Here is a 21,344-nt window from a genome sequence, read left to right on the forward strand (position 1 = left end):
TCCCAAAACCACCGTATAATTATGACAGACGCCGTAGTGAATCGCTCCGGAAATTTTGACCACCTGGGGTTCTTTAACGTGCACCCAAATCTGAGCACATGGGCCTACAGCATTTTCACCTCCAGAGGGCTGCACGAAAAAACGGCAATTTTTTGTTTTACCTGGTGGCATTTTTGTTCCCCAAAGTGGCATTCCTGATGGTGTCATATTGGAGCAACAATATCTCTGGTTCTACTCAACTGGTCTTAATAATTCTTTTTTTGTCAAAAAGGTGGTGAACTGACGAGTGCAGTAGAACTAGTACATAGTTACATATTATTAAAAACATTAAAAAATATTTTCTTGAAGTTATTATTGAGTTTTACCAATAAATTTTCAGGTGTGCTAATTTTATTTGAGATTATTGTAAAATGTTCATTCTAGCCTCGTATCATCCTCGATCACTGTAGTGCTCAAGAGATTTCCATAATTACTTCTAACTTGCCCTGAAAAGTTCTTTCTCGTTTTCTCAAAACTGCGTTTTTGATCATGATATAGTTTTGGAGTGAGAATATCTCAGGTGGTACTTGAATCTTATTTTGTTAGAAAAGGGGACAAATGGGGAGTCAAGTAGGCATAAATATTGAATGAATAACACGACAGATGTTTTCAAAAAGTAATAATTTCTCCAGGGTGTCACCAAAGCATTTTGCTTACAAAAGTTCGACATGCTGTAACTTTGGCCCAAGTCAGTCTAGAGCATTCATTCTTGTAGCACTGCAAGCTCTGACTATACAGCACCATTTTCATATGCCATTGTCGTTTATCACGATCAGCATTCAAGAGAAAACTCACTTCCAAATTTGTCAATGCAAAAAACACGAATTTCTCAATATCTTGAAAAGGACTTGTTGCACAGAAAAAGTACTTGCAGATTTGAAATCAGTATGTCTAAACGCATACAGGAGGAAAGCTTGATCAAATTTCACCAATAAATATATATATATATATATATATATATATATATAAATTTTAATGGGGTGTCCCCCCTTATCGGTGCCACAGATGAGTTCAGGTAATCAGGCATGTCCGAAATTTTAGGCGTCCGAGAAATCAAAAGTCAACTGCACTATGGTAGATGTGCAGCTCTTACAGGTGGCATAATGGCACACTGCACTAGCTAGCACCCCACCAGCACTCTCATCAGCCAGTCGAGTTTGCATTCATTCGCGTGCTACAAATTGTCGTCTCTCCGTCTCCTAAGCCCGCACTGAAAGCAAATGCATCTGCATGATGATAACGGGTGTGATCAAACAAGCAGTTTTTAAGAAAGTTGAAAGATGGTCTTTAGGACCTCAAACGAAGAGAAAGCACAAATAGGCGACCGGTAATATGGGCAATTGCAGGGGAACTATGGTATACGACGGCTTCCAATACGACGCACCATGTGGGTAAGCAACGGCACGTGCCCATTTTCGTATCGCTTCATTAAAAAAGCACCTATCCGTGCAATATCAGTGCTTTAGAAGTTGGTTCTTTTGTTTTTCCTAACCCTGACTGTGACAATGACAACCTAGGAAAGCCATGAACGGTAAAGAAACTTCCTCATCGCACTAACAGGATCTGCAATGCTTTTATGTTGCTCGAGGATACTATCAGTTTGGCTAGCATATCGATCAATACAGAAGACAGTTTATATTGTATGAAACGTTACTGCTGATAAAAAATCACCATTTTAAAGATCTCGGGGGATGGGGATGACTGTAGCAGTGTGCTAAGAATTTATTTCGGGATCGCTGCTTCGGCCGGCATCGTCGGTCGATCGGCATAAAGCGCAGCACTTAGTGAGCGTGTTGAGATATCTTTTTTTTAAAGCCTTCAGCGCACCATAAGATGCATTTCTTAGTCAAAGTCAGCTGCTTATTTGAACGCTGATCTTGGTCAAGCAGCGCGATACAGCGGCACACACACAATACAGTCAAACATAGACGTCGCTGAATAAATTAAATGCAGCGCTTCTTTAATGCGCTTCTTTAATGCACTTCTTTAATGCACTTCTTCCTTTGTGAGCCATCCTGGCACACAGTTTGACCAAGATAAACACAAATGGACTCGTCCAGTGCTTCAGTAAGCTTACTGTTGAGTGAAGCTTTTGCGTTTTTTGTCATATATGTGGGTGCAATGGCCGACGCCCATCCCGTATGGCAAGTAGATTTCACCTGCGCATTCCTAATATTGTAACAAGGTTTTGGCTGACGCTAACAGGGCATAGTGGAAAAGGGTGCCTCAGACTGAAAGTGAAGAGGTTGACGTTGTTGGTGAACTGTGGCTGCGGACTGTCTACTGTTATTTCCACGTAACAATATCATTGCTAGGTGCGCCTGCACGATATAATATTATATCGTGCAGATGCACCTAGCAAATAATATTATACATAAATATATATTATTATATATAAATATAATATATATCAATATAATATTCACAGCAAATTCATGCTCAAGTTTTTTATTGTGAATACACATGTACCTGTGATAAAATGGTCTTCGCACACTCTGGCTTCAACGTTTGGTACTAAAAGGCTACCTGTCGCTGTGGCTCTCTTCACAGCCGCGACCCACCTAATTTTTTTTTTTTTCATTCCATGAAAATAGATCAATGATAGAAGAGGCTCAAAAATCACTTGTAGAAGGCCTTCTATCAGCCATGGGCTGATTTGAACATGGCACGCTTGGTCGTTACAGGTATAGCCGCGGGAGGCCGCCACTTATCCACGCATGCATGCGTGATCACACTAAAAAAGTCACAAATTCAAAGAGAAAAAAAAAAGTGCTCAAGGTCATGAGGCGCGTGCAACATGTTTACTTAGCCCATGCCATCCCTCCCTGCTTAGCTTCCAGTGCTTCAGTCCGGACGAGAGAAGAGAGAATGCGATTGCAGCGTGCGACAAATCTTTGTAACAACCCTGTCACACGGCACCTGTAATATCAATCGCTGCGAATGACATTAGGTGTTAATGTCATTTCCGTGGGTGCTACACGGGCACAGTGAATGACATTCACACCTAATGACATGCCCGTTTAATGTGTTCACCGAACCTATGAAAGCACGACATTTTTAATCTAGTCAACAGGCACTTGACAAGAGATTACAAAACCGACACCTTAAAGCTAGTGTAAGCGATTTTCAGATTTTTATTAAAGGTTGTTAACTTCTCTGTAACTTTTTAACGTACAACGCAATAGTGGAAGCAATTCGTGCAGCTATATTCTGAGTTATTCTCTTTTACAGACTACGACTTGGCGCTATATCACCTCCTGTCGGCCGTATTTAAAAACGCTCATTATTGTTTTGGTGCAGCGTTGCTACCTTAGACTTGCTAGTAGAAGAACACACACAAGTTTTGGGGCACCAGTTTAAGGAGAGTATTTTCAAACAAATTATCCTTTCTTAGGAAGCACCACAGTTCTCTGTTAATTGCCAATCAAGTCGAAGCCTAACGTAAACAGATAGCCGTGTAGGCGCAGCTCCAAATCCTTAGTCGTCAGTGATGTTTTTCCAATGGCAAACTTGAGGCACTTCAGTCGGTTCTGATGCTTCATTCCTAGAAGCTGGAAAGCAATTAATGCTTGTTTGCACTGATTACCATTCATCCCCACCACAAATTCATGAATGCTGTCCCGGTTCCAAATATTGCAGACTGCAAATTGTGAGCGGCTTTAAGCTAGTCTTGCTTTGAATGTGTACGAGGATTTTTATTTCTACTGAAGTTGTAAAATAAATGCACCAACTTTTTGGTATCTAGCAGCCTACCGATAAACATTGACATCAATTGTGAATGTCATTTTACATGGTTGAGTAGACCTGGAATGCAAGATCGCAATGGTATTCGTTATGAATGTCATTCACTGCGAATGTTACACAGGAGTTATACCCCTGTCACACGTGCCGTGTGACAGGGGTATAACTGTGCTCGTACTGGACAGATTCTTAAAATTTCTGTGGCGTTGAACTCGTGAGGCAATAAACTTTTTCAGAAAATCCATTCCATGGTTACTTGAAAAAGTGTTTCAGAGCCCCTTTAGGGGTGATTTGCAGACTGATTTAAGCTCTCTGTATGCTGTGTAATTTATTACAACGCTTCAAAGCTGTGAACCACTGCAGTTCACCGAGGCTCAGCCAAACACATTTTCAACTGCACAATCACAGTTGGGCATCGTCTGTTAGTATAACATCACCCAGTCTCCTGATCGGATTGGCTGTGGAATGTGCTAAAGTAAAATTGGCTGGTAGGGTGGCGGCACCTGTTAGAGCAGACATAAACCACTCCACGATATTCGTCTCTGTTTGCAGGCAGCGTGCGTGCTGCTGGGCACACTAGGCTATGGTCTCTGACATTGCGCGCAACCTGTCGGCGAGCAATCTCAGAGGTTCTGATTGGGCGAGGCTCAAACCATTAAGGTTGCTCAAGAGAGGGCTGCCAGCATGTCTCATGAGTTGAGGAGGCAAGGCAGGGGCGACAAGAAGGGTATAGATATAATTGTCCGTAGCAACCTTCTTACAAAGAGTGGCGCTAAATTTCTTGTGTGAATGATTTGATTATGCTCTAGCCTAAACACCCACAAAACTTCACAAACCGTTTCAGGGTCCCTTTAACGAGAACCTACTGCACACTGTATTGTATTTCTCAACATCCAACAGAGCTTTATTTAAGCAATCCACGCACTTGCATAATTGTCGCACTCTCCACATTGCCCAACTAAACTACGACTTTTTTTCACGCGAGTAATTATCACACCTTTGAAAATTGCAACAGTAATGTCGTCTGCTTCTTCCAACCACTGATGATAGCACACGACACCCTAGCACTATCTCTTCAGCGTCCTGCATACTATCAATGCACGGAGCCTCAATCCAATCCAAGCTGTTGTCAATCCAAGATGTTGAAGTGCCACGAAGTCGCGTGCGCATTGCTTCCACCTTGGCAATGCCACTGAACCACCTCAATTTTCTTCGCAACAGTGTAAGAACGCATCGACGGCATCGTGAAGCGAAGTCGACCACGAGGAACAACGAACAAATACTGACTGGCTACGTTGACACACCAAACACACGCCAAGCCTAACAGCTATGGCTAGATCCAGCAATAGCTAAAGACGGAGCAAGGGCGCCAGTTTTGATAGGGGGCCCTTGCTCGAAAGTGGGCAGCAAATTCAAATTCCCCAAACTAGGAGGGGGGGGGGGGGCGCACTTGCTCGGGTGGGGGCGCTTGCTCAGAATTTTACGTAATGACTCAAACTCCGGAGGGCAATGTACATGGCCTCCATTTCTCGCTGAAATTATTTGCAACTGAGAAAATTTTGAGGCTGGTCGGGCATTTTGGCACAGCATGGTGCAATTTCAGCAAATTTCATGGCTTTGGCCTAGCTCGGCACAGAAATGGGGAATCGTATCAAATTGGTGCAATTGGCACAGCTGTTGCACACTTGTTCTGTGGATAACCATTTCATTTCATATTATACTTTGTCAGCTGTTTCCAAGAAGGAGCAATCAACAGCGGTGGGAATGCCTTCCCGCATTTTGGAGCAGGCTAAATCTGGTTTTGGAGCAGCTACCTCTGTGTTTGGAGCACGCACGGGCTTTCCATCACACATACCTAGTAAGAAAACGTAGCTTTAATTACGTTTGATGTTTCCTCAGCTTACATAAACATTTACAGAGAAGCAGCATGCCCACGATATAAGCACAAAAAATAAAGTATAATTGTGTACAAAAGCGGTGACATAAGATTGTGAAGCATATTGCAGCAACAAGCTGGCTGCAGCATGAAGTTCAGCAGCGTGTAGACACACAGACAAACACACACACACGCACGCATGAACACAGACACATTTACAGCTCATTACAGTGAAGCCTCGTTAAAATGTATATACACGCCATGCACCTGCCAGGAACACGGCTAACTATGCACTAAGCTAAGTATGCATTAACCAACAAGTACAGAAGCATGTGCAAGGTTCCCCTTCAAGGGGGTGGTGGGTGGGCGAATGTAAAGTTACTCTATATGCTACCTTTAGGTAGCAGAGTTGCGCCAATGTTTTCCGGGCGCCGCTTGCTCCGCCTACAGGAGTTCAGCGCCCCTATTCGCCGAGTGCCATCACGTGGTCATAGGTGGTTCATTTGCACTGTGGAGAAGCCAATGCTATGCAGATTCCAGGCAAATCAAGCGGGGTTGACAACAGCTTTTGTCCTTCTCGCCGCGCTTCTTCGGTACTGTAGCCTGTTGTAATGTAGCCTGTTGGTCACGAAAAATGCGACAGCAAATGCATTCTGTGTGGAATTGTACTACGTAGAGCCTATGCGATTAGACGCTGATGCAGCGGGTGTTACTATAAAAAGATTAGAGTTCAGTCGGAAGGAATGAACACTTGGCCATTGTTGTCTGCAGGATTTTCTCTTAGGGGGTGCAAACCATTGTTGCATCGCGGTGGAGAGTGACAGCACTGGTCTAGCTTGGGTGAGGGCAAGTGCTCTTGTAGCTTGAAGGGGGCAAGTGCCCATTTCCCACTTCTCTGCTGACACCCATGTGCGCGTTTTTTTTTTTTTTCCTGTACACGGCACCACAACTTGTTCTATTTGTATTAACCACATATGTAAGTAGTGAATATGTTACACATGCAGACTTGGCCAGCCTGTGTCAGCTGCATACGTCCAAATTAGTCTGGTGGTTAAAACGCTAAAAGTAAAGGGAGAACTTAAACTATAACTATTCGAATCGGCAAGGTGTTGCTGCTAGTTCGTGAATTGAATGCAGCTTTCAAACCTTCAGTGAGAAGAATGTTGGACACAACAGGGTTGTTGAACAACGATTCACATCAATTGTCCTGATTCGCGATTGTAATACAAGCGTAATACGAGAGCCGCTCGTAACACAGGCGTCGCACGGCCACTCTCGATCGCTATCCAGCTCGATTCAGTTGAAGACTACAAAGCTTTAGCTGGTTAACTCACACAGTTAACAAACGAGCCCAACACAATGAAAATATTCAATTCCTAACTACCTCGATAGCAATCAAGAGTGAAAAATAATTTGATACAAGTAAATGAGAAAAACAGCGCAAAAGAAGCTGAAGCTAATGTGTGGCCTACTATAAATATAAATGTATATCACTGGTTCAACGAGCTGACGCACGTTTTTTCATCATTACATACCAAAAATGTAAACATAAAATCAAGTCTTCCAGGCGTGACCAGAGCGACTGAGTTTTTCTCATACTCTAAAGAAAAATTGATAGAAAAGAAAGCGAAAAGAATAAATAAAGAAACGCTAGTACTCAGAAACGTGAGCGCTGCTCTTACGCGGGTGGTGAGCGGCTTTCCCGCAAGACGTTTGAACCCAAGATGGCGTACCTTGGCGCAACTCTGCTACCTAAAGGTAGCATATACAGGAACTCTAGGCGAATGTTTGTCGCAGCGCCCCCTCCCCATCATCATGGGGTTGATTTTACACCCCCCTTCTTACTACGTCAATGTATGAGGTCGACTTAACGCCCCCCCTCTCCGTATTTTATCACTACATGGGGCCAAAGTTGCCCCCCCCCCCCCCCCTATGCGCATGCCTATGACCAAGTACCAATTAGCATTTCTTTCCAAACCCGCGATAACGAAATCCCGAGGGAATGAAATTCTCACCGCAACGAAATATTTTCGGAGCACCGGCGAATGCCCATAGGAGTCAATGCATTTCATAACTCGTGACTACGAAAAATATTCATACCGCAGTCCCTCATTAACGAAATTTTTTAAACACGAGTGCACAAATAATCTACTCTCTCAACAATTACATTCGAAAACTGCTGAAATGCATTCATGCTACACTTAAATTGTGCAAAACTATCGCTAAGTGCACCTGAGAGAAGCAGCCGCCATCATTGTTTACAAAAAAAAACTTAAAGCTCGCGACAATGATGATGATGATAGCTAGCCTAAACACCTGCTCGTTATCGTGGACTATGTACGTATTGATTTATATGTGGGGTTTAATGTCCCAAAACCACCATATGATTATGAGAGACGCCGTAGTGAAGGGCTTCGGAAATTTCGACCACCTGGGGTTCTTTAACGTGCGCCCAAATCTGAGCCCACGGGCCTACAACATTTCCGCCTCCATCGGAAATGCAGACGAGTATCTTAGCCACTAGATCACCGCAACGGGGCGGACTGCCGTATTTACTTGCATAATCCTCGCACTTTTTTCGGCGGAAAACTGATGCAAAGTTGGGGTGTGCGAGAATTACGCGGGGAAAGATTTCCACGAAAACGTACAGTGCAAAAAAGAAAAAGAAGTGGCCACAAATCCGGATTCTCACGCCAGCAACTAACAGCAAGCTTTCAGAAATACTAATTAAAACTTACCTCAGCATTAAAAGCACTGGTTCAACACAAGGTAAGATTTATTTGAGACACTAAACGTGCAAGCAAATAGTCGAGAATTAGAATACCATACGCAAAGCTTGTGGGTGTTACGGCCGTAGCAGTAGCATTCGTCGCACAACAGGAGCCCTCAAAAGGTAAGCGTAGGACGTCAGTATTAGGCTGATGGCTATTTAATAGAATCGTCCGCAGTTTCCTTTTGAAGAAATAAAGTTTACGATCGATCCCAGTTTTAGGCACACGGCAGGCCCGACGCGTCTTGGTGGCTATCAGCTGCCGTCACCAGTAGCGAACACAAAACTCGTAGACTCCGAAGGGCCTACTGGCAGCCCTGTTGTCATTTAGAGCATAATCTATCACTTTCAACTTGAAAGCAGCCGTGTAGCTTCAGTATCGCCCCATAACGTGACAAGATTACCAACACAACATACAAAACACGCCGCAACGCGCACTTGCCACTTTGGCTTGGCTTGAATTGGATCGAATCTTCGTGCAGTAATATTACAATTGATTGTTAAAAGATGGCGCCAGATGACGTGCGCTATTATCACCAGTGGCTGGAACGAGCAGACGACATTATTGCGGCAGTTTTTGGAGGTGCGATAATTACTCGAGGAAAAAAAGAAGTCGTATTTTTATTGGGCAAAGTTGGGGGTGCGAGAATTATGCGAGTGCGAGGATTAAGCGAGTAAATACGGTACGTAGGTAGCTAAAGCCACAATCCTTATGGAGTGTCGTTCATTGGCTTGGCTTTGTGCTTGGCTTTGTCGGCTTTGCGCATAGATGGATGACGCGGGCTATCTTTAGCAGCTGGCTCCAGCCCTTCGATGCCGACATGCGGAAGGCAAACAGGTGGGTCTGCCTTCTTCTCGACAACTGTAGCACCCATCACGTCGACATGCAGCTCGGAAACCTGCTGTTTTTTCCCCCAAAACCACTTCGGTGCTCCAGCCTCTCGATCAAGGAGTTAGTCACGGCGTGAAGTGTGCTTACAGAGAGAGGCTGATTCAGCGTTTGCTGCTGAATATACATATGAAGCACCCCACTGACGTGGACTTGTTCATGGCACTAGAGATGATCGCCGCCGCATGGAGTGCGACGAGTCCAGCCGTGATAACGAATTGCTTCACACATGTCGGTTTTGTCACTTCGCAGGCATCATGCACTGATCCAGCGGAACCGAAAGAAGGTTCGCCTGTAGGCGCACTTGATGACGGTACTGGTAACAGCGCGGTGCCGCGGTCACTGACCCGTGCATGGGGCGAACTTTGTGCCGTGGCAAACGTGATACCCGATGGCCTCAGCGTCCATGAGTTCGTTGGTGCAGATGAACATGTCGTCGTGTGCGAAAAAGCGACTGATGAAGCCATCGTCAGTAGCGTGTGCGAGGCAGCTGTTCCTGATGAGCAACGACCGGAGCAGCCAGAGAAAACAACAAGTCCGCAAGATGTGCTGAATGCCTTCGACACAATTCGCACGTTTTTCGACGAGCATAACGACGACGTCGCGATGAACTATTTCTTACAGTGTGAGTCGAGAGGCATGAAATTGCTGCATGGTAAGGCCCGCCAAAGTAAACTTACTGACTTTTGGAAATAATATGTTTTTTTTTGTAAATTTCATGTCTTTTCTGTCGCATTCTAGTGCCAACGAAATTCCTGCAAGAGTGAAAATTTGTGCTTTCCCCACCGATTTCGTTATTGCAAATTTCAACCGTAGACAATTTCTTGCAACTAGTCTTTCTAAGCGAAACTAGATGGCGCCACAACACCGAAGCACCCCGGCCTTCTCCTTGACGGCGCGGCCACGATGTGGCATGTGGCGGACGTTGGATTGCTGCCTACGGCGAGAAACGGGCGACACGGACTATGCGATGCACCCGCTTTGCTGGCTTTCAACCCGGGAGCAGCGGCACCAAATGAGCCGGCCGTCGGCGATGGTGAAGAAGTGGAAAAAAGAAGGCCATTAAATTGCGCTTTCAAACTTGTTGGCGCTCGTTCACCGTTGTGGAAAACCACCTATGAAGAAGGAATACAGTGTGACTGCAAATAATGCCGAAAGTGCCCACCCCAAAGCCATTTCTTTCTTTTTGCCAACGTTCAGACATAACTGGCTTTCTCGCACGACCCACCAAAGACCAGTCGTGATAACGAATTGCTTCACACACGCCGATTTTGTCACTTCGCAGGTGACACATGGTGGTGACACCGAAGAGCATTTCGAAACTAATGCAGAATCTGCAGCTAACGCTGTGACTGGCGTTGCAACGAAACAGACATAATTGGCTGCCTGCGATAAATGTGTCCCATGATCTTCATGCTCGTGATGCACTCCAAGGTAAGAAAAAAAAAAAAAAACAGCGACTACACAGACTGATGCTCAAACTCTGTGTCGTGTCTCTTTCTTTTTCCTTACTTTGCATCGCATCACAAGTATGAGGACGTACCAACTAGCCCCCATTTCCGCCTTATTAGGAAGATCTGCTACTTAGCGAAAACTGGCACACTTTTTTTTAGACGCGGTACAGACGCATGGAGTCAATCGTCTACTGGCTAGTTGCGTGCAGCACTTCCCTTACTTGGCGTGCGACCCTTGCAGCGCTACTTGCACTCACTCCACTTGAGACCACGCACAGATGCAGCGATAAGCCTGTTGTTGCGTTACCACGACGATGCGAGCTTTCTGCAAGCGATGTTCCAGCGGTCCTGGCAGCAGACGGGGGTGTGTTTGGGCTGTCGCCTCATGAAAGCGTGTACTACGATTGCTGTTTCGGTGCCCGTGATCCACCACGCTCAACTTCGCAACAGCAAGCCGTTTTCGTGTCTGCAAAGCGGTGCACGCTGAATACAGTCCCGCACAATGATTGAGCCGGCAGTGATCGGCTCTCTGCGCTCAGGTAGTCTCCAGCTATTAAAAGCTTGCAGTAGGCTCAAAGCGACGTTGCGCCTCGCACGTAGGCTTTTTGTCAGGGATAAGTCATACTGACGCGCTTTCCTGCAGTCGCCGCATCACCTTCATTCTTTGCCAATGGTTTCCAGAAAAGGCACCACCACAATTGCGTGGAAATTTGAATAATTGATTGGCCGATTCCATGCTTTTGCAGTGGTGCAAGTGTACGCAAATGCAGCAGCGCAAGTGTGCAAGATGGCGACCATCATGTAATATCCGCCCACGATGCATGCAGTCAATATTACTTTCAGTTCCAAACCACCTTGTGACACAGCAATGGCGCAAATTAGACAAAAAAGACCCTTTTCGAGCAGTATGGTGCAGTAATTTCCAGTTGGCACAGGTTAGCGCAATGGGAGCAGGTTTTCCACCACTGCATCAAGTATCACTCTTCCGCTTTTTTGACACCCCTTTTTCATGAATTTTAGAATTCTTCCAAACGCATTCCGGTATGCTACGACGCCTGTGCTGTGGTTCATTCGCTGTATAATTACTGTGTCTGCACTCATTTAAATAGTTCGAGATTCGACAGCGCCGCAGGGGGTGTTTGTAATACAGCTGCGGCCACAAGTGTGTAGAGCAGGTGGCCAGCAAATTTATGCTCAACGGGATGACACCTCAAGCAGTTTCGGGTGCTCACGTGGTCAGCCTGACTATTAGACTACACATGCTCCTGACACACCACATCACGAGCCCGAAACTGCCTCAAGATGCCGCCCCCTAGAACAAAAACTGGCTGCTCATGCACTCTATGCATATGTGGCCACGGCTGTGCACTGTCAACAAGCGCAGATTTTCGCCTTACTACACTGTCCATGAAACATCTCCAAATGAAACTAACTCAGGCAGCCTGTCCTGTTCTGTTTAGCTTGGTTCAAGGGTGACAGTGCACATCGAATGCCTGCCATGGGTAGTTATTTTACATAAAGTTCAAACCCTTTCCAAGTTCATTTGGAAAAGTAGCACTCAACTGCCCGATGCAATGAGTGTGTGTCTACTCACTGCATTGGATGGAGGACAGTTTGGAGGTGAAAGGTGCTGCAATGCTAGCATCCCCAAGCTTGACCACCTGTGCCTGGTCCTGTTCCTCGAGATCCTTAAGTAACTTTTGCAGCTGCTTCTGCAACAGTCCAATCGAGAACATTTCAAATATCTGAAGGGTACCACTAAAACTCCTCTTCTGGAATTGCAAAAAGCTAAAACTTTCAGACTTGTAGCTCCTCATGAAAGACAAAGACCTACCTATAGTTAAATACAAGCATTGCATATAGAAAGGAGTTTGTTTAGACAATACAAATTTTTCACGAAAATGATATCACAGTCACATACCAGAATTTTTCAGACAAACTAGTTACTTCCCTGCTACACATTCAAAACAGTAACTGATTAACTCCTATTTATTAAATTTTTAATTACCAAGTTGAGGGCACATGCTTATATAAAAGAGCTGCAAGACTTCGCAATATATAGCTTACCCATTTTCTCAAAAAAGAAAAAAATCACATGTAATTTGATATAACCATTGTCGAACACAAAAACCTCGATCTAGGTGAACGTAAAACTCAATGTGCTGAATGCATGGTATGAAATATCCTCAGATACATCACTTAAACTGGAAGACCTAGCCACTGTGAAAAAATTGTGCGACACTTCAGGCTTTGACCAATCATCACAGTGCAGTAGACATGTGTTACTAGTGCATTTCCATGTCCTGTATGACTACTGTTAAGAGTGACAGTATCACACCAAAATAAATATGGTACCCCATGGCTCTCAGCTTGAGGCTCCAAAATACTGGAGCATAAAAAATAGGCTTGTACAAATAATCAAATGCTTCGAATATTCGAACGAATAATGCAGTATTCAAATTTGCTTCAAATTGAAATTGAAAAATTGAAAATTTCAAATTATATAAAACGGAACGAATAGGTGCATAGTAACTCTTTTATTTCCACACCTATTAAAATCTATCAACCCCACCTGAATTGTGTGAAGATGAACTTTTAGTTCAAGGATGACGGCACCTGAGCTTCAAATTTTATGAAGATGATGTTTTTCGTCAGCCTGAGGCATCCACAGCTGTTCATGGGTTTGTTTTGTTTAAGGCCTAAAGTTGTCTTCTCCGCTCCAAGTGTGTAGCTACTGACCTTTGTGCACAATCTTATAGCTATTCTGGTTACGTGCGAGGTCCATACTTCGCTGGGGCATGCGTTTCGGTATGCTGGCACCTGCTGCAGAGCTTCTCGTAACGATAACAAGGCCACGGGAGCACCTCTTGGCGTTGACTACGGAGTAGCTCAAAACATTTTAAAACTGCGTGCGATATGATTCTTTTTGTCATACGATGTGGAAAGTGCTAAGAAATATGTTTGCATGCATGTATAAAAATTCTAGCCTCAGTGAAGTGAGGTGGCTTATGGAAAAAGGTGACGCTAGACGAAACAGGGAATTTCATTAGACATCTGATTTATAGAGTTGTTATTCACACCACGGTAATTCATCCATATTGGAACTCCTGGAGGCTCTTATACCAATAAAAAAAATTTACTGAGAAATTTGTACGCCATCGCTATCGAGCAATGGCTGCGCCTATGCTTGCTCAACAGCGGTGGTTTTTGGTGGTGCCAATGCATGTTTTAGACTTCGTCGACGTATTTTTAGGTTCTGAAAATGCATCAAAATGTTAAAGATTGGGTTTACTGTATAGCAGAAAATATCTGCTATACATATATACTACTGCGCTAATAGCAGCAGACCGAAAGCAGCAGGAGCCACAGCAGCAATAACAGCCACTGATCAATTTCCTGCAATTGGCTTCGAGATTGCAGACGTTTTGTGTTTCAACTGCGCTTCGCTAGATGGCACCCCCTGTCCCGTGTAACCACGCGAAAATTGATTTTTTATGCCACTCGCGCGGTTCCCCATAGTAACGTCCGGCGGTTCTTTTTTCCATGAATCAAACAGAAACGAACAAGTAGCATTTAACTGCGTCTCTTGATGCACGGAAGGTTCTTTATTTAGTGCAGTTAGATCAACTACTAGTGATTAATTGTAAGCGGTCCGTCTGATGTCATCGGGATCATTTGAAAATGCCTTACTGCGGCGCTCGTGTTCTTGTGCATTTACCTTAATTTCTCAGTAAATCATCATCAGCCTGACTACGTCCACTGCAGGACAAAGGCCTCTCCCATGTTCCGCCAGTTAACCCGGTCCTGTGCTTGCTGCTGCCAATTTATACCCGCAAACTTCTTACTCTCATCTGCCCACCTAATCTTCTGTCTCCCCCTAACCCGCTTTCCTTCTCTGGGAATCCAGTCAGTTACCCTTAATGACCAGCGGTTATCCTGTCTACGCGCTACATGCCCTGCCCATGTCCATTTCTTCTTCTTGATTTCAGCTATGATATCCTTAACCCCCGTTTGTTCCCTAATCCACTCTGCTCTCTTCTTGTCTCTTAAGGTTACTGTTGTGTAGTGTGACTGTGGCCGCTAGGTTTGGCGGCAACAGGAAAGACAGCTACGAACATGTGATGTGTGGCCGCTCCACCTGGCGGTGTTGAAGTGGTCCTGAGTTGTTTTTCATACGCATGTTCTCAGTTGGTGTTTGCCGGCGGAGTGTGGCCTGGCGTAAATAAACGTTCGTGTTCCTCAACCCACAATCTGTAACACTGGCGACGAGGATGGGATAGGTCGGCATGACGTCCAGCGCGGCAATGGAGGACGGGCGGAACCCCGGACAACGGGAGGCCTCCAGCAATGGCTCCCTCGAGCAATTCAACTTGTCACAGCCGGACGAGTGGGAAGACTATGCTCAGCGGTTCGAATTCTTCCTGGAGGCGCAGGGCATTACGGTCGCTGGAAAGAAAAGGTCGACGTTTCTCAGCCGTTGCGGGGCCGCGACGTTCCAGTTGGCCAAGGCCCTCGTCGCGCCGGACCAGCTGAAAGATACGCCGTACGAGGACATCATCACTGCCCTTCGAAATCATCTTTCGCCGAAACCACCGGAATTGGCGCGGCGATACGAGTTCCATCGCAGAGAGCAAGCAACCGGTGAGTCCGTCGCTGCATACCTCGCGGCTCTGCGAACGACTGCACAGCACTGCAACTTCGTTGACCTTGATAAGGCACTCCGAGACCGTTTCGTTTTTGGCCTGAGGAACGATAAAGCTAAACGGCGCATTTTGGCGAAAAAAAAAGTGTCGCTCGCCTGCGCCGTCGAGGAAGCTACCGCCGCTGAGGCCATCGACCGTGAGGCCAGCCAATCGCGACTAAACGCAACCGCGCCGCGTACCGAGCCAGTGCACCAGGGAACGGTCGCCGACTGTGGAGAGGACCAGGACGGCCTCGAGGAATGTGTTCGTCAGTTGCGTACAGACACCAGTCAACGCAGGGACGCAGGACTGGGGGGCGGATCTTGTGCCGGTTGTGGGGGGCCGCACGAGCGCCGGTTGTGTCGTTTCCGTGATGCCCAATGCCGAGGTTGCGGAAAGACAGGGCACATAGCCAAGGTCTGCCGGTCTCAACGGAAGCGGGACCGCCGTGCAAATTTTGAGACAAACGGCAGGACGGACAATTCGCGGACCACTCCGCGTGCGAGTACCTCGTACTGCGACAACCTCACGGAGACCGCCATCCACGATGAGCCCCAGCCCGGGACAAAGAAGATTCACGTTGCTGTCGAAATCGAAGGTGTGGAATGCGAGATGGAGGTGGACTCGGGATCCACGTTTTCGCTCATCTCCGAGGCTACGGCCAGGCAAATCTTCCCGAATGGGCGCATCCTGAAGTTGAAGCAACTCGACGTCGTTATGAAGGACTATCAGGGAAACTGCATAGCAGTGCAAGGGATGGCCACAGTTACAGTAAAATTCAGGGGTTTTGCTGGCCCACTGAAACTTGTCATTGTCAAAGGGCAGCGTCAAAGCCTCCTTGGACTAGACTGGTTTCCAGCATTAGGAATTAAGGTCACCGGAGTGCATCGCATGGACGAACTGGCCACGGCATTTGACAAGCTGTCTGAGGAGTTTGCTGTTGTCTGACGGGGGACTGGGGTGCTACAAGGGACCACCTGTGAAGTTGGCCTTGAACCCGGAGGTGGTGCCAGTCCGCCTAAAAGCAAGGAGGGTGCCCTTTGCACTGCGCCAAAAGATCGATGCCGAGCTTGACAAGCTGCTACAGCAGGGTGTTCTGGAGCCAGTGGACTGCGCGGAGTGGGAAACCCCTATTGTCACACCATTGAAGGGAAATGGAGACATCCGCATCTGTGCAGACTACAAGTGTACCATTAACAAGGCCCTCCAGCAGCATGCATATCCGGTGCCGGTGGTCAGCCACGTATTGGCTTCTCTCTCAGGCGGGACCATTTTTGCAAAGCTCGACTTGGCCCAGGCTTACCAGCAGCTGCCTGTCACCGATGAGTCTGCAGCAGCACAGACCATCGTAATGCATCGTGGGGCGTTCAGAGTACGCCGATTGCAGTTTGGTGTCAGTGTCGCACCTGGCATCTTTCAAAATCTAATGGAAACCCTCCTACGTGGAATACCAGGTGTAATTCCATATTTTGATGATGTGCTAATTGCAGGGGCGTCAGGTCAAGAATTGCTCTCTCGCCTTCGCGAGGTCCTTCGCCGTTTCCAGGATGTTGGGCTGAAGGTAAAAAGAGAGAAGTGCCAGCTGGGTGTCGCCCAAGTCGAGTTCTTGGGGTTTCGAATAGACGCCGAGGGCATCCATCCGACCCCAGAAAAAACACAGGCCATTCTTGGTGCACCTCGCCCGTCAAACAAGACCGAACTCCAGGCATTCCTGGGACTGGTGAACTTCTATCATGCGTTCTTGCCACACAAGGCCACTGTTGCGGAACCACTACACCGACTTTTGGACAAGAAGGCCACCTTTGTGTGGGGCCAAACACAACAAAGAGCGTTTGAAAGCGTGAAAGAACTCTTGGCATCCAATCAAGTCTTGACGCATTATGATGAGAAGCAACCTCTCATCCTTGCCTGTGATGCGTCCCCATATGGAATGGGAGCTGTGTTGAGCCACCGATTGCCCGGCGGCACAGAAGCACCGGTCGCCTTTTATTCAAGGACCCTGTCGAGTGCAGAGCGAAACTATGCACAGATGGATAAGGAGGCACTTGCCGTGGTTGCAGGCGTCAAAAAGTTTCACGACTACCTGTTTGGCCGGCCTTTTCAGATCCAGACGGACCACAAGCCACTGCTCGGTTTGTTCACGTCTGACCGCCAGACACCACAGATGCTGTCTCCGCGGATGCTGCGCTGGTCTATCTTCCTCAATGGATACCAACATACGCTGCTCTACCGGGCTGGGAGGCACTTGGGCCATGTGGACGGCCTCAGCAGACTGCCCTTACAGCACCAGTGCCACGATGACCCCTCTCCTGCAGAGGTTGTCATGCTCCTGGATGCGCTGCCAGAACCACCCCTCCATGCAGCGGACATTGCCACCCACTCTGCCAAAGATTGCACCCTTTCACGTGTTCTTAACTGGGTCTGGAAGGGGTGGCCAAGGGGCAGCATGGGCCCAGAGTTTTCTGCCTTCACATCAAGGCAGCACGAACTGACTGCCCACATGGGTTGCCTACTCTGGAGTGACCGTGTGGTGATTCCACAAAAGCTGCGGTTCCGGGTGCTGGAAGCACTGCATTCTGGGCACCCTGGTATTATCCTGATGAAGGCACTTGCCCGCAGCTATGTGTGGTGGCCAGGCATGGATGCTGCCATCGAAGAATGGGTCCGATGCTGCTCCTCTTGTCAGGAGACGCGGCCAGAGATGCCTCGAGCACCCGACCACCCTTGGGAGGCGTCTCGGAACCCACGGTCCCGCCTCCATATGGATTTTGCCGGTCCCTTTCAAGGGCAGACCTTCTTAATCGTCGTGGATTCGTATTCAAAGTGGCTGGAGGTCATCCCAACATCCTCTATGACGTCACAGACAGTAATCAGTGCATTACGAAAACTGTTTGCCACGCATGGTCTCCCAGACACCATTGTCTCAGACAACGGAGCTCAGTTTAAGTCCACAGAGTTTCGAGAGTTCCTGGACAGCAATCTGATCCGCCAGGTAACTTCGGCACCATTCCACCCATCTACGAATGGCCAGGCAGAAAGGATGGTACGCACTACCAAGGAAGGCCTATCTCGCATCATCCAGGGGAACTGGGCACGGCGCCTGGCAGATTTCACACTGCAGCAGCACGTAACCCCACACACGACTACGGGGCGATCCCCGGCCGAGCTCCTGATGGGCCGCAAGTTGTCAACGATGTTGGACCGCCTGCACCCTGATCGGGCCCCAGAGAAGTCCACACGGTTGGCAGATTCCCCGTCCAAACCACGCACGTTTCAGCCTGAAGATCCTGTCTTCGCACGTAACTATGCTCAGGGGCCTCTGTGGATTCCAGCAGTGATCTCCCGTGCAACCGGACCAATATCTTATGAGGTCACGGCCCCTGATGGTCGAGTACTGCGCAGGCATGTGGACCAACTCCGTCGCCGGACGGTCGGGCCTACCCAAACGGCGGGTGCAGAACTGGAAAGACCGCAGCCTGAAAGACGACCGATGTCAACGTCTACCCCTGAAAGCTCGAGTTCTGTCCCGGTGGCCCCTGAAGGCTCGAGTTCGGCCCCTGTGGAGCCACACGCACCTGGGGAGCAGCCGACTCCTGTGGTTAGCAGTGTGCCCCCACAGGAGGGCGGAACCGTTCCACTGACTGTCCCAGTGGAGGCAAATGGCGAGCCTTTAGTGCCACCACTGTGCCTTCGTCGCTCGCAGCGTGCTCGGGGAACCCCGCACCATCTAAGAGACTACGTACTGGCCCTGGCTGACTGCTGAGTTGAAACTTGGAGGGGAGGGGTGTTGTGTAGTGTGACTGTGGCCGCTAGGTTTGGCGGCAACAGGAAAGACAGCTACGAACATGTGATGTGTGGCCGCTCCACCTGGCGGCGTTGAAGTGGTCCTGAGTTGTTTTTCATACGCATGTTCTCAGTTGGTGTTTGCCGGCGGAGTGTGGCCTGGCGTAAATAAACGTTCGTGTTCCTCAACCCACAATCTGTAACAGTTACACCTACCATTTTTCTTTCCATTGCTCGCTGCATCGTCCTCAATTTAAGCTGAACCCTCTTTGTAAGTCTCCAGGTTTCTGCTCCGTAGCTAAGTACCGGCAAGATACAGCTGTTATATACCTTCCTCTTGAGGGATAGTGGCAATCTACCTGTCATAATTTGAGAGTGCTTGCCGAATGTGCTCCACCCCATTCTTATTCTTCTAGTTACTTCAATCTCGTTGTTCGGCTCTGCGGTTATTACCTGCCCTAAGTAGACATAGTCTTTTACAACTTCAAGTGCACTATTACCCATCTCGAAGTGCTGCTCCTTGCCGAGGTTGTTGTACATGACTTTCGTTTTCTGCAGATTAATTTTAAGACCCACCTTTCTGCTCTCCTTGTCTAACTCTGTAATCATGAGTTGCAATTCGTCCCCTGAGTTACTCAGCAATGCAATGTCATCGGCGAAGCGCTGGTTACTAAGGTATTCTCCATTGACTCTTATCCCTAACTGTTCCCATTCTAGGCTTCTGAAAACCTCCTGTAAGCACGCGGTAAATAGCATTGGGGAAATTGTGTCCCCCTGCCTTACACCCTTCTTGATTGGTATTCTGTTGCTTTCTTTATGAAGCACTATGGTAGCAGTTGATCCCCTGTAGATTTCTTCCAGAATGTTTATATATACTTCATCTACGCCCTGATTCCGCAGTGTTTGCATGACGGCTGATATTTCGACTGAATCAAACGCCTTCTCGTAATCTATGAAGGCTATGTATAGTGGTTGGTTATACTCTGAGCATTTCTCTATTACCTGATTGATAGTATGAATGTGGTCAATTGTTGAGTAGCCTGTTCGAAATCCTGCTTGTTCCTTTGGTTGATAGAATTCTAATGTTTTCTTTACTCTGTTAGCAATTACCTTTGTAAATAGCTTGTATACTACAGAGAGCAAGCTGATCGGCCTGTAATTCTTCAAGTCCTTGTCATCTCCTTTCTTATGTATTAAGATGATGTTAGCGTTCTTCCAAGACTCTGGTACTCTTCCCGTCAGGAGACACCTCGTAAACAGGGTGGCTAGTTTTTCTAACACAATCTGTCCTCCATCTTTCAGCAGATCTGATGTTACCTGATCCTCACCAGCAGCTTTGCCTCTTTGCATGCTCTCCAAAGCTTTTCCGACTTCTTCTATCATTACTGATGGGGTGTAATCTGGGTTACTGCTAGTTCTTATAGTATTAAGGTCGTGGTTGTCTCGGCTACTGTACAGATCTCTGTAAAACTCCTCCGCTATTTTAACTATCCTATCCATATTGGTAGTTATTTTGCCTTCTTTGTCCCTTAGTGCATACATCCGACTTTTGCCTATCCCAAGTTTCCTCTTCAATGTTTTGACACTTCCTCCGTTTTTCAGAGCGTGTTCAATTCTCTCCATGTTATAATTTCTTACATCGCATACCTTACGTCTATTAATCAACTTCGAAAGCTCTGCCAGTTCTATTTTGTCTGTTGTACTTGACACTTTCATGATTTGACGCTTCTTAATTAGGTTCTTCGTTTCCTGGGAAAGCTTGCCAGTGTCCTGTCTTACTACCCTGCCTCCAACTTCCACGGCACACTCCGTAATGATACTCGTCAGATTATCATTCATTGTATCTACGCTAAGGTTGGTTTCCTCACTAAGAGCCGAGTACCTGTTCTGCAGCGACACTCTGAATTGCTGTACTTTCCCTCTCAGTGCTAGCTGATTGATTGGCTTCTTGCGTATCAGTTTCTGTCGTTCCTTCTTCAAGTCTAGGCGAATTCGAGACCGTACCATTCTATGGTCACTGCATCGTACCTTGCCAATCACTTCCACATCCTGCACGACTCCAGGGTGTGCACTCATTATAAAGTCTATTTCGTTCTTATTTTTGCCATTA

The 21,344-nt window shown here is 47.0% G+C and overlaps 1 protein-coding gene across 7 annotated transcripts in view; it reads right to left on the reverse strand.

The window, feature by feature from the left end:
* Positions 1-21,344, reverse strand: part of LOC119160815 (endoplasmic reticulum transmembrane helix translocase) — a 520,848-nt gene that overhangs the window by 76,915 nt on the left and 422,589 nt on the right. For all 7 annotated transcript variants that reach the window (XM_075881403.1, XM_037413063.2, XM_075881402.1 and 4 more), the window contains one exon: positions 12,364-12,481. In XM_075881403.1, the coding sequence (XP_075737518.1) occupies positions 12,364-12,481 (118 nt within the window). The remainder of the gene's footprint in view (positions 1-12,363; positions 12,482-21,344) is intronic.

Source organism: Rhipicephalus microplus, chromosome X (genome assembly GCF_043290135.1).
Source record: "Rhipicephalus microplus isolate Deutch F79 chromosome X, USDA_Rmic, whole genome shotgun sequence".
NCBI lineage: Eukaryota > Metazoa > Arthropoda > Arachnida > Ixodida > Ixodidae > Rhipicephalus > Rhipicephalus microplus.